A 22,425-nucleotide genomic window follows, 5' to 3' on the forward strand; every position below is an offset into this window, starting at 1 on the left:
AAATTAAAAACAATGATAATTAAAGAAGAAAGGAACTCTGCACACCGTTAGTATATTGATTAGTTGCGCTCATTCCATCGTAACACATTAATATATTTACTAGCAAAATGAGTATTATCGTCGTTAGAACAGCCTTCGCTAACGAGAGAGTATTTTTTCTTTGGCTCTTTTTCTCTAAGTGTTTGCGTTTCTCCGTACATTCTCGAGCCCAATGCCACGGTTGCTTTGCATCACTTAGTTTTCAAAATTCGACCTTTTATTGTTTACATTATTTCGCTTAGCGCGCGCGTAGTATGCTTCTTGCTTGCTGCTCAGAGTTACACCATTCCGTCGCTCGCGGATATTTAACAGCAACTCTTCGTTTACTAAATGATCGGTCAATTTCTCAAGCTTTCGATCTGTCCGCGGGACCGCATACACGCTGTGCGCATATTATCATATTTTTCCGATAAACTCGAAATAATTTTTGCAATCACAACTTCTTCTTTTTGTTCCATGTCAATATCCTTCAAACGCTATGCGAGAGATACTATTTTCGCGATGTGATCTGCCATTGAATCCGCAGAATCCATTTTTGCGTTAATAAATTGGTTTAACAATACCTGAACAGATTGGTCACTTTTCTCAGCGTGAATTGTGTGCAGACGGGCCAAAATAGCAGCGGCCGTCGTACAGTCCGTCATATATCGCAGTTGATCGAGTTCAAAGCCACGCATCAAAGAGGCCTGCACCTGGCGTCCTTTTTCTCCCATGCTGGCAGATCAGCAGCAGCTGTTGGCTTCGGTGTCGATCCATCAATGTACTTTTTCAACCCGTTATCAGCCATGTAGATCTCCATCTGGCGCTTCCACAATTGATAGTTGCTTCCATTGAATCGATGAATATGGTATAGTTTGGTTTCAGACATTTTAGAACCAAACACACGTTCACTTGCAGATATCAATGTACGTACAGTATCAGTACTATTTGCACTACAATCACTTTCGTTTCCCTCTTCTATAACTTGCAATTATCGTCGTTGAGCATCTGGGCCCATAACCTTTAGGTATATTAAAGGTATAATGAATAAAAGCAAGAGGAAATAATATACAGGGTGTTTCATTTTAATCCGACCACGACAAAAAACCATGGAAAAACTAATTTTAACGAAAAATGACCTTAACAAAAGTTGAAGGGGTTAAGGGGGCCATCGAATGACACAAACACCTATGACCTTGAACTCGATTTTCAAGGTCATTTGAGGGTAATTGTGATTTTTTTAAATAGGAACCTCTATTTTAGACCTTGGGATCGGAGAGAGCGGAAAAAATTACGTCGCAAAGGATATTTTAAGTTTGTTTTGGTGACCTTGAAAAGGTCAATTCAAGGTCAAATAACAAAAAATCTGCTAACAGCTGTTTGTCTGATTTTATTTTACTGATGTAGAAAGATGACCTTGACAAAAGTTGAAGGGAGCAAAAGGGGCCATCTAATGACACCAACACCTTTGACCTTGAACTCGATTTTCAAGGTCATTGTATTTTTTTAACGGGAACCCCTATTTTTGACCTCGGAATACGGAGTAGCGGAAAAAATTACGTCGGTAATGACATTTCAAGTTTGCCTTAGTGACCTTGAGAAGGTCAAATCAAGGTCAAATAAGAAGTATCAGCCTAAGATTGTTTTCCTTTCAATTTTTTCGTAGAATTATCATTTTGTTATTGTAATAAACGTTAAGAGAATAATTGACTTAAAATGTGATTATGCTTTGCTGACTTTAAAGCCATTTTGTAAGGTCAAAAGTGCAAAAATGCAATATCAAATGTTATGTGGAGTCCATATTTATATCCTAACTTTAGTGTTGCCCAGGAACAACGACGTGGACGTAATAGGATTGTGTTCCCTTTGGGGTGCTTGATTAGAGTGAGTCTCCTTGCCTCTCACTTTTATTATGTACAGATTTGAATGTAGGTGCCCAAAGACACCACCATTTTTTTGGATTCTATTCAGTTCTTGGGATGTTTTCGTAAGCGAATTGTTATCCTATCTTTAGCGTTACTCAGGAACGACGTGGAAACAATTGGCTACTAATTTTCCTCATCGAATTTTGCCTGAATTTATTGTTGAAATAAATAATTTATTTTGTAAAGATGATTTTTCATGTTGAATTTTCCCGCGACTCATTGTTGAAATAGACAATTTTTCTAATAAGAGATCTCTTTTCATATGAATTTATCCTCTACTCATTGTTACTTACACTTAGTATTCAATAGTTTAGTAGTTATTGAATAGTTATTGATTAGCCAAACTAATCAAATATCATTTGTTTAACATTTTCTCTTTTTCATTCATTGACCTTTATTTTTTCTATTAAAATTTATTACTCATCGAAAGCTATCTAATTTGTTCAGTTTGGTAAAAACAAAATTTTTTATTGAACTTGTTATAAATTTTTAACAATGGCTGATTATCCAGCCGCTGTAAGGGTTGATATTTTATTGATTCTTGGTGAATCTAGACGTAATTATCGACAAGCTGCAGCCTTGTATCGAATTCGATATCCCGATAGAAGACATCCAAGTCATACAACAATTCGTGAGATTTACCGTAGAGCTCAACAAGGGCAACTAGCACGGGTTAGAGAACGTCGTAATTACAACGAAGATCATCATCATGATCTCTTATTAGAAAAATTGTCTATTTCAACAATGAGTCGCGGGAAAATTCAACATGAAAAATCATCTTTACAAAATAAATTATTTATTTCAACAATAAATTCAGGCAAAATTCGATGAGGAAAATTAGTAGCCAATTGTTTCCACGTCGTTCCTGAGTAACGCTAAAGATAGGATAACAATTCGCTTACGAAAACATCCCAAGAACTGAATAGAATCCAAAAAATGGTGGTGTCTTTGGGCATCTACATTCAAATCTGTACATAATAAAAGTGAGAGGCAAGGAGACTCACTCTAATCAAGCACCCCAAAGGGAACACAATCCTATTACGTCCACGTCGTTGTTCCTGGGCAACACTAAAGTTAGGATATAAATATGGAATCCACATAACATTTGATATTGCATTTTTGCACTTTTGACCTTACAAAATGGCTTTAAAGTCAGCAAAGCATAATCACATTTTAAGTCAATTATTCTCTTAATGTTTATTACAATAACAAAATGATAATTCTACGAAAAAATTGAAAGGAAAACAATCTTAGGTTGATACTTCTTATTTGACCTTGATTTGACCTTCTCAAGGTCACTAAGGCAAACTTGAAATGTCATTTCCGACGTAATTTTTTCCGCTACTCCGTATTCCGAGGTCAAAAATAGGGGTTCCCGTTAAAAAAATACAATGACCTTGAAAATCGAGTTCAAGGACAAAGGTGTTGGTGTCATTAGATGGCCCCTTTTGCTCCCTTCAACTTTTGTCAAGGTCATCTTTCTACATCAGTAAAATAAAATCAGACAAACAGCTGTTAGCAGATTTTTTGTTATTTGACCTTGAATTGACCTTTTCAAGGTCACCAAAGCAAACTTAAAATATCCTTTGCGACGTAATTTTTTCCGCTCTATCCGATCCCAAGGTCTAAAATAGAGGTTCCTATTTAAAAAAATCACAATTACCCTCAAATGACCTTGAAAATCGAGTTCAAGGTCATATGTATTTGTGTCATTCGATGGCCCCCTTAACCCCTTCAACTTTTGTTAAGGTCATTTTTCGTTAAAATTAGTTTTTCCATGGTTTTTTGTCGTGGTCGGATTAAAATGAAACACGCTGTATATGCAAGACACTCAGAGTATTTATTATAAAGCCTTTAGGCGCAGTAGCCTTGTACATTTATTCGAGCTCCTGCTTGAACGATAGCACAGAGCGATCTGATCCTATGGAGAGCTTGTCAACGCTCGTGACTCGCACTGTTCTCGGATCGCTCAACTGCGTGAATCAAAACAGTGGTAGATATACACATAATATGAATTGCTGAAATAATCTTATAACAACATTATAAAATAGAAAGATAAAGAAAATATAATAAGAATAATAGTATCGTACGATATTTTATGACACAACGTGCGTAATCCGAGATTTAGAGAGTGCATTTGTGCACGAGCGTGCGGTAAATCGAGGTTTACGCAAGAGCGTGTCATACAGTGATAATGTTTACCGCAATAAGTCAATAATGTTTACCTGCAAACGTTTTGCGCATATTAAAAAAGTCATGTCGTCTAGTTGACGCAAAAAATTGAATTACCATGAAAAGCTACCGCTCACTTCAAAACTCTTAAGATACTTACTACGTAACTTGGTATAACTGTTTCATTTTGTTTATTGGTGAACAACTCCATGGTGATGGTTGGTTAAGAAACGATCTTATGTCCATCCACCGTCAGTATGATTTCCTCCATCTTCTTCCTACTGGAAATAAGGATAACTTCCGTTTTGTGACTAGCTAGTTCTAGTTCCGTCTCTGTTAGCCATTCGTGTATTATACGGGTCGACTCTTTAGCTATGTCTGTCAACTCTTCTTTATATTTCGCTACTACCACTACTGCTATGTCGTCAGCAAATCCTACGACTGTTGCTCCTTTAGGTAATTGTAGCTTTAGTACCCTGTCATACATGATGTTTCAAGTCGGTGGGCCAAGTACTGACCCTTGGAGGACGCCTCCAAGACCTCTGGATGAGCATGCTTCAACGCAATATTTGGAATGCCATCAGGCCCTGGGTCTTTGTTGTTTCCCACCCTTCTGCATGCGTCTAACAATTCCTCAATCGTGATCGGTGGGAGAGTCTCTTCATTTAAACCTCTTCCGATGACACTTGGCTCTTTCAGTTGCCTGGGGAACAGCGTGGTCACTACCCGGTGTAATAGCTCCGGGCATTTTGGAGGGGGCACGTAGCTTCCTTTAATCGTATTCATTACTATTTTGTACGGTCGACCCTGAGGGTCTTGTTCGACCTCATCCTGTGATTCCTTAAGGCACCATCGTTTTTTTTTCGCGGATTTTCTTCTTGAGACTCCTTTTAGCGTCCTTTATTTCTTGTCCATGGGCATCTACTATTTCCTGGCCAGTTTTATGGTATTTCTTCCTTACCTGTTGTTCTCGTCTTCTGGTCTAGTCGAACTTGCTACGTGCATTCGCAATCTCCTTGTCCCACCAGTGTACTGGTGGTCGTCTACTGTATGCCACTCTTCGTGGTATTGCAGCGTCACATGCTCGGGTGATGTTTACCGTCACCTGCACCGCCTTGCTGTTCGCCGTTTCAGACAGTTGCATTTCTTCTAGTGCTAACAGCAACATCTCCTTATCATAATCCTTTGTTTTCCAACTAACTTTATTTGTCGTTGTACTCGCGCTGGATTCCCTTTATGGTATTCCTACCTTCATTATTATGGCCTGATGATCACTATGTGTATAGTGTTCAGTTACTGTACATGAATCAACTGAGCCAATAAGGCTGCTACTAACAAATGTGAGGTCGGCAATAAACCCTGCATCTCCTCTTCTAAATGTGTGGGTGCACACTTGGTTAACTAGGATCAAATCCAGGAGAGCAAATGCTTCCAGGAGTACTTGTCCTCTGTGGTTAGTCTTTATGATGCTCCACACCACAGCCCACGCATTAAAGTCGCCTGCAATCAGTATTGGTTTCCTCCCTACTGCGTCTTGTATGAGCCGATCTAGCAGTTGTTTAAACTGCTCAATTGGAGCGTTAGGTAAAGCGTAACAGTTTTAAACAGTGATATCTGCTACCTTAGCCCGTATAAATCCTTCTTCACGGATCTTCATTAGTTCACAGAAAGCAACATTTCCACATGCCCAGACTGCTGCTGTAACCGTAGTGTCCATTTTCCACGATGGTTCGTCTAGATCCTTATATTTGTAACGATATATCTTTTACCGAGAGACTGGATAGTCAGTCGGTTCCAGGATTTGGATAGAGAAAACGGGCAAAAAAGAGTCTGTTTTTTGCCCGTTTTTTATTCTTAACAAAAATGAAGTATATTTCTAAATCAAACAATAGTATTTGGAATAAGTTGTTAAATTCCGGCTGAAACATAAATCAATTATGTTCTCGTTAAATATACTTTGCCTTTACAAGTGAAATTCTTTAAACTAACGCAGTTAACAAATTACAAGAACGTCTACGCGATTTCGGTACAATAAGGTTTCTGCGTTTGCGGCATCAGTGCATCAGTCCGGTAGCGGTGTTACGGGTCGGTTGCGGATTTTGAGGTTAGGAATTCATTTGTGACGGTTGAGTCGTGTGCGCACGGCTACGCCAATCCGAATGTGTCGCACAACAACAATTCCAATCACGCTGTGAAGGCACAGGAACGGTCGGGATAGTGTCACGGTATTTTGAGGTTATCCCTCGGACTTGTAGAGTCGTGAGCGCACAGCTCTACAAATCTTCGTCGCTCGTTCCGTTCGTCTCTTTATCCTGTTTGCACACAGCGATAAAGCGAGTCGTGAGATGTCGGCGTGAGACTGGTTTTGGAGGTTAGGAGTTAACCTTAGACTCACCAGGACGTGAGCACACGACCTGGTGAGACTATTGAGTGCGTAGACTATTGATCATTACCCGTAGTGTCTAATGATCCTTCATCATTAATTGCATTCATCGGGTGTGCTTTTATCTTCTCTAATAACTACTCGGGCACAGAACTTACACGCGGTTCACGGCTAACATAGATTAAACCGTTTCAGATGTTATCATTAGCATGGTACTACTATTTATGGTCACCAAATATAATAAATGTGTCGCTTTTAAGTTTTATTTTCGATTAAAAATCAGAAAAGATATTAGTATGTGTTTTTATTACATGTTTTTAGCGTGTGATTTTATCATATGTTAAATTGGAACCACAAAAACATATGATAAAAGTACATATTTTTAACATAGTGATGAAAACATATGATTTTTTTCAACCGGGGAAGAAGATACAAAAATTTATTACAGTATTGTTACTGCAACGTTTCAAGGTGTGCCGAAATTATCCGATCAAAATATTAAATATAGCATTTCTAAAGTATTGCCACCTCATGAACTTAATTTGAAAATTGGGGCTATTATTATGTTAATAAGAAACTTGAGTACAACAGACTGTTTGTGTACCGGCACGCGATTAAAAGTTACCGAATTATTTGAGTACAACATTGAAGCCAAAATTATCACTGGGGAAAAAATTGGAAATAAAGTTTTTATACCTAGAATTACTTTAAATACTGGAAATTTATCATCATTGCTAATTGTTTTATACAGAAAATAATTTCCTTTAGTCTTAGTGTTTGCTATGACTATTAATAAATCTCAAGGACAAAGTTTTGATAATTTAGAAATATACTTTAAAAAAACGTTTTTTCTTTCTTGTGCAACTGTATGTATCATTATCTAGATGCAAAGATCCTAATCAATTGTTTATTCAAAATGAAAATAAAAACAAGTTAGAAAAAAAATATAGTTCAGAATGAAATATTTAATTAGAAGTTTATACGTAAGGGGCCATTACACCAGTGATATAGATATACTAACCGTGTTAAATTGACAGGCTTCTTTGCTCCCAACTTTTAGGAAAACGGTTGTACATAGGAGTCTGAAAAAATTACCGGTTATAGTTTTTGATACCGTCTTTGCGCGGAAGCGAGCTGCATAGCAGCCATCAACGGGATCCTGGAGAAAAAGATATTTGAAATTACGCTCTTTTTAACTTGTCAAAGCTTGGCCAAAACAATTGATCGATCTTCTCTAACCCCACAATCTCGAGATCCAAACCATCCGATGCGCTGTCGGGCGAATCTCATCATCAAAATAAATGTAAAAATCAATTGATGTTCGATAAAAAAAAATGGCGTTGTTTATTGTTTTTTATATTTTCTGTGTATGTTAAAGTTAAAAATCATTCAAAAGATGTCAATTTGAGTCTTCAATCGTTCATAACCAATTGCAACTGCGATCACGGAAATAGTGCGTAAAAGCCTCTCAAGCTTGCGATCCAATTCAAATATATAATAAAGATAAGTTATTCTCGGAAAAAACATAATAAGCACAAAACATACTGGAGTAGTCGCAAAGCACCTTCCCGTAAAAAATCCCATAAAATCAAGTAATTTATCAATCATGTTTGATATAATGAAATTCATGTATTTATTCGTATTTGTTTGAAATCATAACTAATGTAAACGACTATTATCCTTGATATGAAATTGATAGTAATACATTGAAAATGAAAATTATACTATATCTTGCGGACGAGAAAAAAGATTAGAACGCAAGAGAGAGCTCGAAAAAAAATCACAATGAAGGGTTACGTAATATTTTCGGCGATAAAATGGATGATACAGAAATTAAATCTAATGCATGTGACGTTCTCACAGAAGAAGAATTATTACGTATTTTAGAATCTAATTTTATAACGGGAGGTACTCACAGAAGAAAGCCTTTTGCGCATTTTATCTTGCGATGATAATGAAGTTGAATATGTCATTGTTAGCTCAGGATCGAACCCGATATGTAATAAAAAATTACTTTCTATTTTGCACGAATCAGATCAAGAAAGCGATGATCGATTACTAGATCTACAGTTGATTACCAGATCTACAGATTTTGACTCATATTATGATGAACATAAGCAAAATGATAAAGAAATGCAAAGTAATATCGAAAATATTTAACCATCGAGCATTTAAAGTTTTGACACCATGCTTTTCAATGAAAGTCGAAGTATTGTAAATATGGCACACATTTTTAATCAAATAATTAATTTCAAAAAGCATCTAACATTTGGACCTTGTACTCATCCAAATATCAGTATTATACGGGCTTATCTGAGAGGGTTCTTATTTGAGAAGGACATTTGCGAATGGAAGGTTTGATTCTAATTTGGGCATGGCAATAATACTAGGTTACAATACTCAAAAAATATCGTATATGGGAGTAAGAAACAAATATTGTTCTATTTGTTCAAGGGCCGAAAAAACATATCTGCTACAAAAATTTCGACTCTTCTCGAAGCTCATCGAGTATGGAAGCAGATTTAATTGCTTATGGGTTTGAAGAAAGTATGGAACAACACGGAATCATTTATGAATATTTAGTTGCTGACGGAGATTGCAGCGTGTACAATCGTATTCTTCAAGAAAATCCCTATAAAAAATACGGTATCCACGTGAAAAAAATTGAATGTACCAATCATCTCTTGAAAAATTTATCTCATAACTTAAAAAACGTTGGAAAGGGTAGAAAAAACTTTCTAAATGGAGAAAATTGATTGAAAATAATTTACTCAGGATACGGACTGCTATTACGAAAGCTATCGAACACAATGAAAGTGTTTCACACGATGAAAAAATTCGTAGACTTCGAAATGATATTGTTAACGTTCCGTACCACATCTTTGGAGAGCACACAAACTGTGCCTCTTACTTTTGCAATGGAAAATTGAAGGAACATGAAAATAATTATGTTCCGGAAATAATGAAAATTGCTATTTTCTTAGAAATTGAAGAAGCGATTAGTCGTCTTTCCTGTAATTGTGCCAGTTTGTTGCAACGTTTAGACACTAATAAAGTCGAGAGCTGCAACAATGTACTTGCAAAATTAGTCAGCGGCAAAAGAATCAATTAGCGTATGCGAGGATCTTATTATGCTTGTTGCAATGCTTCAGTTCTTCATTGTAATACTCAAAACAGACGACTGGAAATTGAAAAAAAAATACACGGAAACAGGCTGATTGTGATGAGTAGCATATCTTACAAAGATCTTTATTGACTGCTACGCACTTTAAAGAAATTTGTAGACGAAGACCAACCACTTCATGTGCGGAACATGTTAAAAAAATCATGCATCCTTTGGCAAAAAAAAACTCCTGCTATTATTTACAGTAGTCAAGTTGGACCTTTTGCTAAAAAAAATATATGAAATTATACAAATAAAAGCATACAATAAAAGCACAATAAAAGCACTACAAGAAGAAAATACCATTGAATTAAGAGTTCTGGACATGCATACCTCAAAAGAGGAGGTACTAGAAGCACTCCAAAAGGAAATTGGCGAAGAAAACATCACAGAAGACTCTACGACCGGAACCGGACCAGAAAGAAATACTACAAGTCTCGTAGTGGTCAAGAAGTAGTAGACGCCCGAAACAAAGAAATAAAGGATGCTAAAATATATTTTCATTAGCTATAATGACTGTGCCGTAAAGAGTTACAGGACAAGGTTGAGCTGGATCCCTGGTTTATATTCCCCCTCCTAAAAGCCGGGAATTACTGGACCATATTGTGACCACGCTGTTTCCCCTTCCACTATAAGTAACAGCTATCCCTGAGGCGGAGGAAAATGACAAAATCATTTTAACAATCACTACAAAGAAACTACTGGATGCAAGAAAAAGGGTTGGGAACAGCAAAGCTCCATTCTTGGATGGCATACCCAATATTGCATCGAAACAAGCTATACAGGCATGCCCTGATGTCTTTCTGGACTTGTACAATTCATGTCTCGAAGAAGAGACGTTTCCTCGAACTGGAAAATGCAACGTTCGGTACTACTACATAAAGGAGATGAGCCACCTAAAGAAGCTGCCTCATACAGACAGCTCTGCATGCTAGACAATCCGGGCAAGATTAAAGAGTGCATAATCGGCGTTAGAATGGACCAAGTCATTGAAGAACCAGGTTGACTAGCGGAATATCAATACAGCTTCAGGAAAAAACGCTCCACTTTTAACGCCGTAAGCTTAGTACTCGACACCGTTGGAACTGCAATAGAAGGGAAGAGATGGAAAATGGGAGCCAAGAATAACTGTGCTATTGTTATACTGGATGTTAAAAATGTGTTTGACCCAGCTAGCTGGGGCAAGAAACACAAGGTACTACGAGATAAAGAGGTACCCGCAAATAAAAGAAGGATTATGTCTGACTATCTGAAAGACAGAACTCTATTTCATGATACAAAGAACGGTACGAGAAACTATAAAGTAACCGGAGAGGTCTCACGAGGATCAGTGCTTGGCTCATCATTGTGGAACATCATGTTCGATGGAGTACTTAGGCTAAAGCTACCTAAAGGGGCAACAGTTGTAGGATTTACAGATGACATTGCAGTAGTCGTAGTTGCAAAGCAAAAGAAAGAGGTGACGGAAATCGATAACGCAGTAGGTATAATTCGAGATCGGCTAAAGCAGACTGGACTTAAGCTTTCTAGCCATAAAACAGAGGCTATCCTTATATCTAGTAGAAAGAAAATGGAGACAACACTGACAGTAGATGGTCACAAAATAGACTCTCATCCGACCATTAAGTACATGGGAATGACCATAAACGCCAGATTAATGTTCAAGCAGCATCTCGAGAGGGTGAGCAATGAAGCAGCAAAAGTTGGTGCTGCACTATCACGACTAATGCCAAATGTAGGTGGTCTAACGCAAGGTCGAAGGTTACTCCTACCTAGTGTAACTACATTAATTATGTTATACGATGCTCTAATCTGGGCGGACGCAATGTTGGTGAAGCCCTACGCACGAAAGCTGTCAGTAGTTTATAGAAGAAGTGCATTGCAGGTCGCTTCTGCCTACCGAACAGTATCAGAAGATGCAGTGTGCGTTATCTTAGGTATGCCGCCTATAGACCTAGCAATAAAACGAAAGAATATATACGAAGAAAGCCGGCGCGGTGACAATACTTAAACGGAAGTTTGAAAATCCGCAAAGGAACAAACCCTAGCTGAGTGGCAAAGACAATAGGACTCCAGTGGAAAGGGGCGATGGACGCACCGCCTCATACCACGCATTGTTGGCTGGATCGATAGACGACACGGGGAAGTGAATTACTACCTTACGCAGTTTTTGAGTGGACATGGGTACTTTCGAGCCTACCTACACCGCTTCAAGATAGAAGGTAATCCAAATTGACCAGTATGTTTGAAACCAAACGAAGATACGAAGCATGTCTTCTGTAACTGTTCGCGATACAAAATGGAACGAGAAGAACTCGAGCGTTACCTTCAGACTAGGATGACACCTGAGTCAATCATGACAGCTATGCTGGCGTCAAAGGATGGTTAGTGCGCAGAAAACAACTACGTAAAGGTCATTCTCAAGAAGGTTAAAAATGCCGAAGAGAATAAAAGGGAAGGACAAGGCGAAAAAACTGAGTAAAACTGTTGATAGACGAAAGCCACTAGGTAGTAGATACGAAACGCTTTTCGGACTGATGCAGAGGAACGTAGGTCACAGAGTTAAGCTCGCACTCTCCTACTTGATGTAGAGGAACGTAGAAGCTAGGGTTGGGCACCTCTAAGTGCTCCTCAGGCGGGATTGAGTCTGTCGAGAGGATGACTGGTCGATGATGCAGGGAGCAGACGGCTAGACGATGCAGAATGAAAAACTCTGATCCCTAACTCCTAATCACCTTGGTGGATATGGAATGTATGGAAATGTTAAACTTCAAAGGAGAAGTCAACTAGGAGAATCACTCCGAGAGCATATTTCCCGACGACTGGGAACTCGCTTGACATACATAAGAATATTTTCCTTCAAACACCACCACGAGTCCTTTGCTGCCAATGTAAAAAAGTGCAAATTCAGCGAAGTTTCGATCGTGACGAAAAATTAGCAAACGCCGTGAGCACGGGAACATATGTCCTAACGCGAGGAAAGCAATGTTAGTTTTACTAACCTTGCGTTTGTTAACAAGGTCTTCTTAAACATTGTCCCAAGGAAATTGCACCAGCGTCTAACCTTGCTGATATTTCAGGTCTACTGCGATGAAAAGTAGAAAGTTACACGATGACGTGCCAGTTGTCGCGTGCGATGGCTAGAAAACCTCGTTATAATATTTATATACACATATCAACATGACACATTACAAAAGAAATCGATACAACTTCTTGTCACCTTTGAATCTAACTCTTAACACTGTTTTTTAAAACAAGAAATAGTATTTCTGTATAGTTTATTTCATTTTATCAAGTTGATGTTATGCAAAGAATTATTTAAAGTAGATTTTTAAAATGAATAGAAAATCTTATCAAATCCGACTGAATTCTACTGCTTAATTCTATCAACACTGTGTGGATGTAGAACTCGATAAACTATTTCTCTAAAGGGCAACAGATCTGTTTCTAGCACACATAAAATTATATTTAATACCTATCCATAAACAATACATGTATACAAATATAATGTGTCTAATATTTGACAATAAATAAATAACAAAATGCAAAGAATCATTGCAACCTTTTTCATGGAAAAAAGTGAGTTTCTTATAATAATCTACATTTTTCAGGATTAAAATACTACCCCCATTAGTATTTGAATCATTAAACTCTCTAGAAATACTAAATTTACAGAATAATAAATTAATGCATATACCTGAAGATGTAACTGAAAATATTGTAGATACCTTAAAACTTCTAGATATCACAGGTAAGATAACTATTCTAAAAGTAACTACTATTATGAAATTTGATGCATGATAAATGTGCATTACTACACTACAAGTAATAAAAATTACTACACAGGAAATTTTTCCTAGTCAAATATTTTCATTTTTTAGCTTTCCTTTTGACGAAAATGTGAAAATACTTGATGTATGATATGATCCGTAGAAAATAGTACCTGGATCTTATCAATAATAATATGACTAAATCGATTTGGTTGCATCAAAAAACACCGTTAAATTTCGTGCTTTTTGCATAAGATACTAACTATTGGCAAAGCCGAATTAAGGTTTTGGGGGGCTTGTGGCTACGATCGATTAGAGGCTCTTTTTAGTCAGGTTGTATTAAGAAATTCAAAACGTAAGCGCTTGAACGCTTAAATCTTTGTAGGTTTATCCCTCGGCCAAAAGTACGTAGTTTCGGGCTTAATTTTGCTCTGGAAAGAACGTCTTTTGTGTCTTGCTAGGCGAACCACGCGCTTTGATTGGCTGCGAGATTTTCGTGGCTCGCTACATAGAGGTGCTCACGTCAGTACTTGTGTTATCTGCTAAAAATATAAGATTAAAATCGATAGCCAAAAAATTAATCGATTCTGAGTCTATATCTTAATTTCACGTTTTTTATTTGAAAGTGATAATATTCAGACTGCTGCGTGCGTAATATACATGGATAGTATTTTCACACTGAATGCGAGAATCTGACCCATGTACAATTACTACGCTAAGAGTAATAAATTAATCCGACCAACGCTAGGCGGAACAATTTTACTACAATAATAGTAAAATTGCTACATTTTTGTAATTTTACGTAGCTGGAGTAGTAAAATTGCTATACGTGGGGTTGGAACCTCATGTAATTTTACTACATTTTAGTGATTTTAAAAACCGCTGCCAATTAATTGGCACGTAGCTTCCTCTAACTAAATTTAATATAAGTTTTGGATGGTTCATTGTCCAAAAGTTTGCGGATCCCTCTGTTTTTTTATTATAGAATATGAACACTGTCGTCAATTTTTTTTCACAAATATTCACGCATGTTCATATGTGTTCCTAACCAACCTAACCATCAAAACAACAGGCTATTCATTAGATAGGTCGCTCGCGCAATTTTCGACAAAACGATTTTTACATTTTAGCTCTTTAGTTGAGAACCGCTTGACGAAATCGTTTAAAATTTTAGCAGCGATAGCTTTTTTATGGTGAATCACCAAATAAAATGTTGAAGCATTTGACTACATTGTTTTAGAGATATGAGAAATTAAAAAATTTTCAAAAAAAAATTGAAACCTTGATATCTTACGAACCATAGGAGTTTGAAAGCTGTGCAATAGACTTAGCCAGAACACATAAAATATCTGCTTTTTCCCGAAATCTCAAGTGCAATAAGGCCTTTTTGCGTCCGTAATCGAGGCACAAAAAAAAACTCATTTTCTTCAGTTTTCGATTTATTACTGAAATAATAAGTAATCAAATCACTTGAAATTTTAATGGGATATAGTTTGACACGTGACCCATCGACATTTTTTTTGCGAGGTTATGACGTTTAGTTTCAGAGATATGAATTTAAAACCAAAATTCCAAAATTACCTTTTTTATTTTATCTGCCGAACAAAGCGGTCGATCCGAGCACCAAACGAGGAAAAGTAATTTTATTCTCTTTAAAATGCAATATAGCTGAATCGTTTGTAACTATGGGATGATTGATAAAAAACGCAAAATAGTGTTTTTCAAAAATCAAAAATTGGCCATAAAAAAATATAGTTGAGAAAATAGAAAATAATTGTTTTTCCCGAATTCAGAATCCAAAAATAATAAGCATGTCAAATTTTATTGATATTGACGAAGTAGTTCCAAAAATATTACGGTATACATACACACACATCCATACAGACCTTTTCTAAAAATACTTGATTTGAACTTCTAACACACCAAAAAGTATTTTCTAGAAGTTTTGAAGAAACTCAAAATTTTACCATTGCAAAGACTATTACAAAGATTCCTCTAGGAGGAAGCAAAATCATTTTACAGTGTAGGCTACTATAGGGAGACTTGTTTGACATTTTCGTTTATGCTTTAAAATACGCTGTTTTTAGGGCCGGCAATATAACCGGCAAGCTGTGTTCAATGTATTATATACAATGTAACGCAACAATTATATGTGTGTTTATATTATGTATGTACCATGTCTATATGACTTAACAAACACATGCTCACAGACAAGAGCATGCCCGTGCGATATACATACATTAACTGGGTTTAAACCGGACCTGGCGCCCAAAAAATACTGGCTTATTCTGCATGTGAAAAAGATAAAAAAAGGTATCTATAATTTTTTTGTAAACCTAATTATTGTTAAATTAAAAATAACTTAATATTAAAAAAAAACAAGTTTATTTATATTTTTAATTCAAAAACTATTAAGTTTACAAAAAACAAAACATGGATATCTTTTTCTATCCTTTTCACATGCAAAATCAGCCAGTATTTTTTTTTATTCACTTATATCTTTGAACAACAAAATTCAAATTTTGACCAAATTGTCGAGTGATAAACGCAAAAAGAGCGAATTCCATAGCGGCTTTTCTCTGACTATGGCAGAATTTATTTATAACGCTTTTTTAGATGTCCCACTTTCTTGGTTGCAAAGAGCATCTTAATTTTAACTTATTGAAATTTTTTTCACACGTTTTTTGGTCCAAATAGAACCTGTAACTGCGATATTAACTTATGAAATCAACGGTTAGTAATTAAACAATTAGCTGCAAAAAAATCATTAAAATAAATTAACAAATGTCTCTAGCAACAATTTGACAGTTAATCAAATCAGCTTTCGGCACATACATTGACAGTTGTATTGGCCATCTTTTCGTTAAGTTTCAACAACATCCATCGATTTTTGTAATAATAGTGCCTAATTTTCGAAAACGCATTTTTTCGCGTTCGACATTAATCTTACACCTAACTAATTAATAAAAAAATGATTTAGGTGCATTTATGTATAGGTAATTTAAGTATCTCCAACATAGCATAAGTTATTTTTCGATCGATTGTCTAGATTTTTATAGGCACTGCAAAAACTAAAAAATGCGTAATTTTGCCACTTATATGCAAATTTGACAACTTTCCACCACTCCTTTTTTGTTAGTTTTTGAAAATTATCATCATCATACCCTTTTTCGCCATAAAGTACAGAAACATTGCTATATTTAATTTTTGAAAATATATTATGAGTTTTCACCTTATTCGACTGGACTACTTGGCGCTTAAGATCATCAAGCCGAAAACGGCGCGTTAGGCAACAAGAGCCCTAGAACAAGTTTGCGATGGAACGTCACATCATGTTTGAGGACGAGGAGGAGGCAATAGGCGTCAACGAGGAGCTAATGTGACCCCCATAGATCGGCAGTGCCGGAAGTCCGACCAACCTCAAGCTTAGCATACACGTGACACCCGGCCACAAATCCAAGCATACCGCTGCTGCCTGCCAGCATCATCAAGACCCTCCCGCCCCAGGTGATCAAGGTTGCTCAATAGCAACAGTAGCAGGTCCTCAAAGACAAGATACGCAAGATAATAAGGCTCTCAAGAGGTCGTTTATCTGCCGAGGTCATTTTTTTGAACTTTAATTAAACAGGTATAAAATCGGTTTGAAAAACACCTTTTACAAGGTAAAATTTTGACAATTATAAGTTTGGTCTCGACCCTGGTAGAAAATAATCCAACAGTTGATTGTAGTTGGCCAACGAACCTGCTGAAAACGTCACTTTGGCCATCAGTTTACAGTTGGTAAGCATTTCTAACAGGGTATCTTCATAAATCTGTACTTTTGTATAAGAATTCTATTCTTATTTCTCCTTCAAAACTTATGAAATTATTAAAAGAATTGCTAAGTGTTTGCAGTTTGCAAAGTTGCTGTACATGCTTATAAATACACATTAATGAATATAGTGAAATCAGTTGTATACATGTCAAGCATCAAGCATCCAAGTTCAGCAGATGAGATGAGACGGCAAGTGAGCATTAAAATAATATTTTAGAACACCGTAACCTTTTTTTTTTTTAATAACTACTAGTCAGCTGATCTTATCTGTGCTGCTGAACTCAAATGCTTGATGTTTGACATATATATATATATATATATATATATATATATATATATATATACCTGATTTTACTACATTCATTAACGTATATTTATAAGCATATACAGGAACTTTGCAATCTTGGCAATTCTTTCAATTATTTCATAAATTTTAAAGGAAAAAATAGAATATAATTCTTATACAAATGTACAGATTTATGAAGATGCCGTGATAGAAATACTTACCGACGGTAAACTGCTGGCGAAAGTGTTTAGTTAAACATTGTTATGCAAACGTTTTGAACAGAAACTGATGTATATATCGTAGTGTTAATGGATTTTAATTGACATAAATTGTTTTTAATCATGTGAGATTTCATAAAGTCAAATGATTTTAATAAAGTTTCAATTCAAATCGATTTCAGTTAATAAATCTATTCTATCTTTCTGCATTTGATCTTTCTTATATAGTAACGGAAAATAAATCTTTTCACTTGCGAGTATAAACATTTGAAGCGATACCAAGCGGTTGTATTAGGAAACATAGAGTCAATTAAAACTGATTGGTTTCGCAATGAATTTAATCGATCCTAATCGAAATATAAAGTTTTTGCATCCTCCTAGAGAAAGTTTTGTAATAATTAAATTTTCAGTTCCGCTAAAACGTCGTAGAAACGCATTTGAAGGTTTTTAGAGTTTGAATCATGAGTTTTTAGAAAATTTCCGATCACCGGAGCTTTCACCCAATCGGAATCGGTGGCAGGACTGCACTCTGTGACTTGACCCGCTTAGGATAGTAATATGTTATTATCCCACTATTCATATTAGATTTATTTTCAAGCTTTTTCCTAGCCTGTTTGGTCCGCGGAGCATATTTTATTTCTGATCCATCCTCCGGCTGGTTCAGGAAAGCTCATCTTGCCGATGAGCATTCCCCTATCCGCCGCGCGCGCGTGTGTGTGTACGTATACTGTTATGATTCTGGAACCACGCGACCGAAAGTAATAAAATTTGATGTGCATTTTTTTTTCTCATTCTGAATTCGGGAATTTTTTTTTATGATTCTAACCATTTCATGGATATATTACAGCCATTTTTCAATTTTTGAAGAAATATTTTTGATTTTTTTCTAAATATAAAAGAGCGTAAAATTGCCTACTTTCTCCCGTAAGATTTTCCAAATTGACCGTTCCGTTCAATTGCTATCATAAAAAAGGTGATTTCTAAAAAAATTTAATAACTCAAAAACTAAATTGTCAAACATTTTGAAAAAATTTATGAAAATAAAAAACGCTAATATCTATTTGCTGTAAAAATGTTAAGCCATTTTGGCGACTAGTTTTTGAGCTAAAAATTGAAAACCGAAAAATTGGATTTTTGATGTCATACCCCTGGTAGAAACACTTACCATCAATTGGCGAACCGTTGGCCAAATTCGCAATCAAAAATGACACGCCATGTTATTTTTTACTATCGGATATATATAAAAAATGTTTCCCCTAAACATGTTATAATGTAAATAATTGAACTAATTACCATAGAGTTAGACCATTTATAAGAAATTCAGATATTCATTTTGGGGAAAAATGCCTCTATTTGATTAACACGTTACCCAACCGAGATGGTTAATTTTCTTTAACGTACGATTACGGAAGTAAAAAGACTCTAATTAAGTTTAAATTTTGAGTAAAGGTAGATATTTTGCTTACCTTGGCTAAGTTCTTTTTGCAACTTATGAAACCGATTAGCTTAATTCGAGGTGTTACGCGAGCCCTATACGCTCCATCTTAAATGATACTTATTTTAGTTCTGATACACCCCATTTAATTTTACACGTATTTTGTGGAGCCACTCGTCGCGTAACTCCTCGAATAGGTATTAAGATTCAAATTCTTTGTCTCTCACCCTGTATACCCTGTATAACTAACAATAACTATTTTTGTTAAACCTTATAACTCGCTAACTAAAATTCAGAATGTCTTAAGGTAGTGCTACCCAAAAGTGATTGACCGTTAGATATTGATAAGATAAACACTCAGTTAAAATTTGGTGAAGGTTTGGAACCTGTGACAAAAGTTATAAACATTTCAATTTGCGAAAATCTGCACTTTTTGAGTAATTGCTTGATTGCACAAAACTGACCGTTCAGAATATATCCAAACTTTGCAAATTAGTAGATAGACATGTAACGAATAAGTTGATACCTCAAAAATCTAAGCTTGGAACGTAGTAATAAACAAATAAAAGTTAAAAAATGTACACTTAACCTAAAAAAATGAGTCAAATCAGCTTCTGTCTAAAACTTTTTATTAATAATTACGGTAAATAAAATTGTTTATGAGAATGTTTAATCATTATTTAATATAACTTAATTTATGCAACTTCTATTATTATGTGTATCTCGCAAATAAACAAAATATTAAAAGAGGACTTGTTTTGACTACTACAGTATGGGTAGCAATACCTTAAGAAAATTCATGATTTTATATTTTATATAATACCCTATGGTATTTAAAATATTAAGGATTGAATATTTTCATGAAAATTAGATGATATTATTACAGGTCCTCTTTCAGTAAAATAATTAAGGTTGAAAGTATTTAAAAAAGCATTAATATACTGTATATTTGAACAATATTTAATCTATTGGAACTATAAATTTAGTTATACGAGAAAGCTACGTGCTAAAAAATTGACAGCGGTTTTTCATAAAGGATATTACTAAACTTCGATAATTTAAATCACTTGAAGTGTTATCAATTGAATCAAACTGTGAAAATGTATTAAGATCCATAAAGTATTATATAAATAGATTACCTTATAAATCTATTGAAATTTATTGATAAATTCACAAATAAATCATATTAGAAAAATGATTATTATTTTCATTATTTGGATCAATTAAAGTACTATTAAAACCAATCCTCAATAAATGTCGGGGTCGATTAAATATTATGTTTCTATTGGATAAGATTCGAGTTTGTTGACGAAATTACAAATCTACACTACTATATTCAAATTTTATTATATTCCCGCGTGAAAATTGAAATTACTTAAGAGAGGTCAATGAGATCTACATAAGAGTTTCATAAGATCTATATGAGATCTCATTTAGATTTCATGTGAATCTCGTGTAATATGTTTACGTGGGTTCGATCAATTTTGTAAAAACCCTCCAAAACTCGTTAAAAAAAAATTAAATCTAGTTTACGGTAAACATGTTCTTTGAACTTAAAAAATGTCCGCCTGTCCGGGCGGATTTTGTTTGCATTTATTTTACAAAACTTGATAAATTTTATAAACAAAAAAACTATTTAATGACATAGACAGGTACATATGATAAAAGTATACATTCCTAACAAACAATATTTTAAAGATTTGGTCCAGGTGGAATTTATTCCACCATCTACCGATACAAACATTTGTTAGTGTTTAAGTAGTAGAGTCTGCGATTTCTCTTAAGGAGCGCAACCGTAAAATACAGTTCGCATGGATCCCCATGTCGCATAACGACATTTTTTAGCTGGCATCATTTGAACAGCTTAATAGGATTTTAGCGACAATTTTTAATATACGCGGTCCATTAAAATGATTAAAACAATTGATTCTATTAGAATGAAGATTCCATCAACCTGTTTTTAAGTAATATCTTTCTCACTTTTGACACAGGATCACAACGATATGTTGTTTTATTGATCTTTGTATATACAAATTCGAGTCGTAGAGTCTGCCATTTACCATGAATAATCAATAAATCATTAATAATAGAACGAAAGCAACTGAATATACCTAAGGAAGCATGCAAAGTGCTTTTGGAACGATATAATGTCAAAATTCAAAATGTTGTCTTTCATCGGCTTTTTGGGTCTAAATATTACATCTGATAGTTCTAGAGATAAAATAATAAGTGTGATTCCAACTGATTCAGCAGCCTCTCGCATTTCCAAAAAGGTATATGTCAACTAGTTTATTACTATTAGTTCAAAAGTTATTGGAAAAATTCAGTAGTGTGTTAAACATCATATCGTAATCATTCATTTATCAGATTTTGATTTTTCCAATAACTTTTGAACTAATAGTGATAAACTAGTTGACATATTCCTTTTTAGAAATGCCAGAGGCTGCTGAATCAGTTGGAATCACACTTATTATTTTATCTCTAGAACTGTCAGATCTGGTATTTAGACCCAAAAAGCCAAAGAAAGACAACAATTTGAATTTTGACATTATATTACTGTAATGTTACTCAGCATTAATAAAATTCATACAAGTGTGTTTTCTAATAATTTTTATCTGATTAGTTCATACAGTCGTAAAATGAAAAATCTTAAAGCGCAGCCATATGTTAACTATTAACATACAGCTATTTGACATATAACATAGCTTCGTTAACTATTAACATACGTATTATTGGCTCAAATCGAATATGCCTATGTTAACAGTTAACATATATGTTTGCTGCAATGTTTCTTGCCGAGCGGAACGAGGATAAAATCTAAAACAAAACTGCTTAAACCCAACTACACCACGCTTCCCGAGAGTAATAATTTATTTTAAAAAACTCCTCGGCACATCCAAGGAAAGCGAGAACAAAACCTACAACCAAAATGCTTAAACCCAACTACACCATGCTTCCTGAGGGTAATAATTTATTTAAACAACATGTCGGCACATCGAAGGAAGGTGAGCGGAGCGAGGATAAAATCAAAAACCAAAGCGCGTAAACCCAACTATCCCGTGCTCTCCAAGATTAATAATGTAATTAAAAACATTTCGGTACATCGGAGGACGACGAGCAAGTGCGAAAATGATCAAAAACATAAACTCTCAGACCCACCTACCCCACGCGCTGCGATTTTCCGTACTCGGCACATTGGAGGGGGGCGGGCGGGAGAGATAATTTGATTTCAAACTAAATT

General features: G+C 35.3%; 1 protein-coding gene across 39 annotated transcripts in view; it reads left to right on the top strand.

The window, feature by feature from the left end:
* LOC100117118 (leucine-rich repeat-containing G-protein coupled receptor 4) overlaps positions 1–22,425 on the top strand; it is a 722,517-nt gene that overhangs the window by 536,604 nt on the left and 163,488 nt on the right. For 38 of the 39 annotated variants that reach the window (XR_004345193.1, XR_004345192.1, XR_004345199.1 and 35 more), the window contains one exon: positions 13,273–13,412. The exons of the other annotated variant lie outside the window; for it this stretch is intronic. Coding sequence is in view for 27 of the 38 variants with exons in the window: in XM_031925169.2 (XP_031781029.1) it covers positions 13,273–13,412 (140 nt within the window). In the remaining 11 variants the exon portion in view is untranslated. The remainder of the gene's footprint in view (positions 1–13,272; positions 13,413–22,425) is intronic. 39 annotated transcript variants of the gene reach the window in all.

The sequence above is a fragment of the Nasonia vitripennis genome, assembly GCF_009193385.2.
Source record: "Nasonia vitripennis strain AsymCx chromosome 2 unlocalized genomic scaffold, Nvit_psr_1.1 chr2_random0006, whole genome shotgun sequence".
Classification (NCBI taxonomy): domain Eukaryota; kingdom Metazoa; phylum Arthropoda; class Insecta; order Hymenoptera; family Pteromalidae; genus Nasonia; species Nasonia vitripennis.